The following is a 5,144-nucleotide window of genomic DNA, read 5'->3' as shown; positions in this document are numbered from 1 at the left end:
ACAGAATACAAGGTGACCTCCTTAGAACTGTTAACCAATGGTTAGTGATCGAGTTTGTACACTGATTCCAGAGTGAGTCATTCACCCTGCTTTGCCACATCTATTTAAAAAAAAAAAGAAAGAAAGAATGGAATGTTACAGAAAATTAGCACTTTCTTTCTAATGCATTACAAGAATTAGGGAATGAGAATGGAGATATTTTTAGGGATTGTTGTGGCACCAACCACAGGAGAAAAAATAGAAGGTTTTGACAGGGGTATGGTTGATGACAATTTTCAATTCAGTTTAGCTATTTTAAACAAAAAATACACCATCGTTGTCTTTTTGAGAAGACATGTGGACATGGCAGACTATAGGAAAAACTTAGGTTTTACCCAACACATAACATTTATTAACATACTCTAAACACATATTTAAAACTTTTTACGTTTTATTAAGGAACATGACCAATAGTGGAAACTGTCAGATTATTTAAAACTTGGTCAAATGTTTTTAAACTGTCCAAAAAGTGTCCAAACTTTGAATGTATCTTGAGTATTCAATATTCTTAACGTATCTTCAACCTTCTAGTAGTAGTGTGTAACTTTTCAATAACAACATTAACAAACTTCTAATAAAATTTTCTGTGTGATGTTCCTGTGTCCCTTTTTTGTTTATGTAACTGATATCGCTCTGACATCACTGACAGATCTTTTGGGACAGGCTGATTTGTTCTTTTAAGAATATTAATCAATTCAGCAGCGATCTTGGCATCATTCTGAGTCATGAGGGTAATCGATGTTCCTCTTCTTCCGGCTCTTCCAGTACGTCCAACTCTGTGCACATATTCTTCAACATTCCTTGGGAAATCATAGTTGTATACATGTGTGATATCGTTCACATCAATGCCTCGAGATGCCAGGTCAGTAGCAATCAGGATTTTCACTCTTCCTCTTCTGAAGTCATCTAGTGCTCGCTCGCGATCACTCTGCTCTCTGTCGCCATGCAGGGATTGTACAGGTATGCCTAGGATGCTTAAGTCACTTGACAAGTCATCAGCCACAAGTTTTCTGCTGACAAACACGATGACTTTGTCTTTAGGTGACAGGTTCTGCAGGAAATCTTGGATAAGAGCTCGTTTTTCTTCCTCTGTGGTGACAATTACATGTTGCTGGACAGTATTGACAGCAACTAGATCCAGGGTACCAACATAAACAATCATAGGCTCTTTCAAATAAGATTGTGCTAGACGACGAACACTATCAGGCCATGTTGCACTTGTCATAACAGTCTGCCTGTCAGGGCGCACATCCAATAAAATCTTCATTATCTGATGTTCAAACCCCAGATCCAGCATTTTATCTGCCTCATCTAGGACTAAGTAGGTTATACTTCTTAGGTTGACAAAGTTATTCATTTGCAGATCATTCAGTCGCCCAGGAGTTGCAATAACAATGTCTATACCTCCAGTAATGTCTTCTATTTGCTTTTTTCTATTGCCACCACCATACACACAAACACTTTTAAGATCTTTATATGAATACTTAGAACATTCAGCTTCCACTTGAAGAGCTAGTTCTCTAGTGGGTGTGAGAACTAGCATTCCAGGGCCATTCCTTTCTTCTCTAGGTAATGGTTGAAAACTGAGATGAATAAAACCAGGCATTAAATAGGACAGTGTTTTCCCTGTTCCTGTTTGTGCAACTCCTATAAGATCCATGCCTTGTAAAACAATTGGCCACATCTGTGCCTGAATTGGTGTTGGCTTTTTAAAACCTGCTTTTTTAATGTTTTGCATAAGTTCAGGATAGTTTTGGAACGCATCCTCAAAATTACAAGTCGGATTGGGCATGGGACGTTTCTTACCCTCTTTCAAGTCATCACACATTACATTGAAATTTTCTTTTCGCCAAATGTCTGCCTGCGCTTGAGACATTGAGCTAGTTGCTTTAGACTCTATGTAAAAGTTTTTCTTAATTGGTGGTAAATCTGCCCATTTTTTTTTCTCCCAGTCAGCAACTTCCATTTTAATTTTGTCCCAATCTAGTAGTGGCTTAACTTTTTTCACAGTGTCACTTTTGCTGACATCGCTCCCAACAGTAGACTGGGCTGCAGCCACATAGACACTGGATGCCGACTCTTGGCCCTCCACCTTTTTAACAATATCTTCTATAGCCTCTTTGGCCTTTATTTTCATGTCACTGCTTCCAAAAATCTTTACCTCGGCTATAGGATCACCTCTTACGATCTGTATTTTAGTATTGGTTCTATTCTGAATGTCATTAATTTTTGATCCGCCACGACCAATCACCACACCAATCATACTGCTCTTCAAACTCAGGGAAAGAGGTTGTTGACCAGGGCCAGATGCGCTAGGCTCCTGGTAGTGGGGGGAGCTGCTCCAACCCCGGCCCCAGCCTCGCTCCTGGGCACGGCTCCGCTCCTGGGCACGGCCCCGTTCCTGGGCACGGCCCCTCTCCTGGCCATAGCCCCACTCCATGCCACGGGTACGGCCCCATTCCTGGGCACGGCCCCACTCCTGGGCACGGCCACGGCCTCGGCCACGGCCCCACTCCATGCCACGGGCACGGCCCCTCTCTTGGCCCCAGCCTAGGCCTCGGCCTAGACCTCGGCCATCGGTAGTGGCTCTGGAATCTCTCCAATCGGGCTCTCCCTTCTGCTCTGGGGCCCAGGCCATTTCTTTCTCAATGGTAAGGTTGATGGCGGATTCTCGCCTACCTAGGAACGAAAGCAGGTGTGGCGGAGACCTCTTTCCCCTCAGGCTCCAACGGCACCAGGTACGATGCTAAGCAGCAGCTGTGGTGCCGGGCGTTACCTACGTCATCACTTGTTGACCGCATTGCCGAGCTTTGACATCTTGACCAATCAGAGGGCTGGAAGTGTCAACGTAAGCCAGGTTTCCGGCATCAGTTTAAAGTGACAGCCACTCTCAAGACCTGATTCCATGGCTCTTAAAGGGTCTTGAGAGTGTTTCCTCAACTTTTGCGTCCTAGGTGCCTCAGTAGCTTGCCTTTTGCTAGTTACAGCTCAGAACAGGAACGGGCTTGGGATTTATCCATGTAGTTTTTTTTTTTTTTTGAAAGCCCTTAGTTTCCATAGGTGGAAATAATAGTGATTTTAAACAAAATCAACTTATTCATGTATTTGTGTATTTAGGTAAATGTCCTTTTGAGTAACAACCATACTTAGTCCAGATACATTTATCACTTACCTGTCCTCTACTATAACTTAAGTTATACCATCAAGGAGCCTCTTAAGTAAACACTTAGGAACGGCACTTTTCCTAAAAAGTGTCAGCACTTTTTCTGAAAGATGCTTTTTGAATAAAAGATTGCTGGCCTCATTTGTTTGGGAAATATGGTGCCTTATATTAACTCTGTTAGAAACACAATGCATGTGAGCTAGTTGAGAAGTTCTCTTGGGAAACTCAGCTGGGCTGTCTCACCCAAAATTTCCAAAGGAATTTACCAATGGAACTTATTCTCATTATTTTAATTAGCTTTTCATTTGTAATAATCTTAGGCTCACAGAAAAGTACACAGGTAGGTCAAGCGATACCCATTTACTCCCCAGCCAGTTACAGTTTCCTCTAATCTTATCTCACACTACCAGGACATATTTGTTAAATATAAGAAATTAGCAATGGTGTATTAATTTAACTACACTCTACAGTTATACTGCTGGGAGTCCATTAATGTTTTCTGTTTCAAGATCAAGTGCAAGATACTACATTGCATTTAGCTATTGTGTATGATTTCTGACAGTCTTATTTTTCAGAACTTTGTCAGTTTTGAGGTATAATTGTTAGGTGTTTTGTGTAATGCTATTGAACTGAGGTTTGTTTGATATAATTTCTCAGGATTGCATTTGGGTTATGAGTTTTCAGAAAAATTCTCACAAAGGTGAAGTTCACTTCTTACCACATCATGCTGTAGGTAATGGGAAGGGTGCCCTTCAATTGGGGAATGTTCATGTTCGTTACTAAAGTAACTGACAGTACCTAGGTTTTTCCCACTGTAAAATTGTTCTGGCCCATATCTGTTCTTTGCAAGTAAGTCATTAGGTCCAGTGGACCCTCACAGCTCTACTTCCTCTTTGATGTAATTCTTATTAACATTTTATACCACTACTAATATACTATGTAATGCAACACAGAAAAGGCTCTGGGTGAGCATAGATTATCTAATGAGGTTTTTTTTTTTTCCCCCACTTGCTTGTTCAGCCAGAATGTTTGGGACCAAGTCACATTACAACTCCTCCACACTTGTTCATGAATTATATTAGGAGTCTTAAAGCATTTGTGAGATCTTTTAGTTCATTAACTATTAAAAAGGGAAATTTATATAGTCACATGAACTTTTACTGTGTCAAATGGAGGCAATATTTCTCCGTTTTTATACCTTCATCTTTACATTGAGTAATATTGATTACTGAATCACAGAATTGTAGAGGTAGTGAGTATGTCAAAGGTCGCCTTGTTCTTCTTCACTCTAGAAAGAATAAAAGGATACCTGAGTATCCTTCTGGTCTTGACTAAGTGTACCCACCAATCATTGAGAGTATAAATACAGAGCCCCTTCCCCATTCTCTCATTTTTTTTTTATTTTTGTGCAGAAGAACTGGAGTATAGGCTAGAGGTGTAGGGGGTGAGAGGACTCACCAGAGACAGAGTGGGAGCAGCACTGGTGGATCAACTGAAGTCCACTGCTGAGGGGAGCAGCAGGTGGGACAGGAGAGGTCTGCTATGCCATATGGGTCAGCTGCTTGGCTAGGGATGGAACTCAGGCCTTAGTGATAGTGGTTCCCCTAGGCCACAGGCGGCTCTCAGAGCCCTCTCTGACAGGGACAGAGACAGAGACAGGGACTCTTGCTCCTTTACTCCAAAGTTACTTGTTTCTGGTCCTTTTTTCTTATGTGACCAGTTGGTAAACAGAAGCAGCTATGAAAATAAGTGACAGAAAAATCACAGAGTGGGGAGAAGGGTACTTGCAAAATCGGAATACAAGAACTTAGAGTGGGACTGGCTGTAATGAATTACTTGGATGGCCGTGAACTGAAAGAAGCCTTTTATGGGTATTGTAGGTACTGAAAGACATTGTGTCTTTATGGGCAGTTGTTACCACCCTGATGGCTTGAGCAGTTGG

At 41.6% G+C, this 5,144-nt stretch overlaps 1 protein-coding gene across 1 annotated transcript; it reads right to left on the bottom strand.

Moving 5' to 3' along the window:
• Nucleotides 1-610: 610 nt before the first annotated feature.
• On the bottom strand, nucleotides 611-2,840 carry DDX53 (DEAD (Asp-Glu-Ala-Asp) box polypeptide 53). The gene is made up of 2 exons (XM_004690085.1): nucleotides 2,816-2,840; nucleotides 611-2,718 (listed from the first exon to the last, which is right to left on the bottom strand). Exons 1-2 carry the CDS (start codon nucleotides 2,838-2,840, stop codon nucleotides 611-613), a joined length of 2,133 nt encoding a protein of 710 aa, XP_004690142.1.
• Nucleotides 2,841-5,144: the final 2,304 nt, after the last annotated feature.

The sequence above is a fragment of the Condylura cristata genome, unplaced genomic scaffold (assembly GCF_000260355.1).
Source record: "Condylura cristata isolate star-nosed mole 26May11 unplaced genomic scaffold, ConCri1.0 scaffold00027, whole genome shotgun sequence".
NCBI classification, from domain to species: domain Eukaryota; kingdom Metazoa; phylum Chordata; class Mammalia; order Eulipotyphla; family Talpidae; genus Condylura; species Condylura cristata.
The sequence above is the reverse complement of the archived record's forward strand: the minus strand, read 5'-3'. Positions and strand labels throughout refer to the sequence as shown.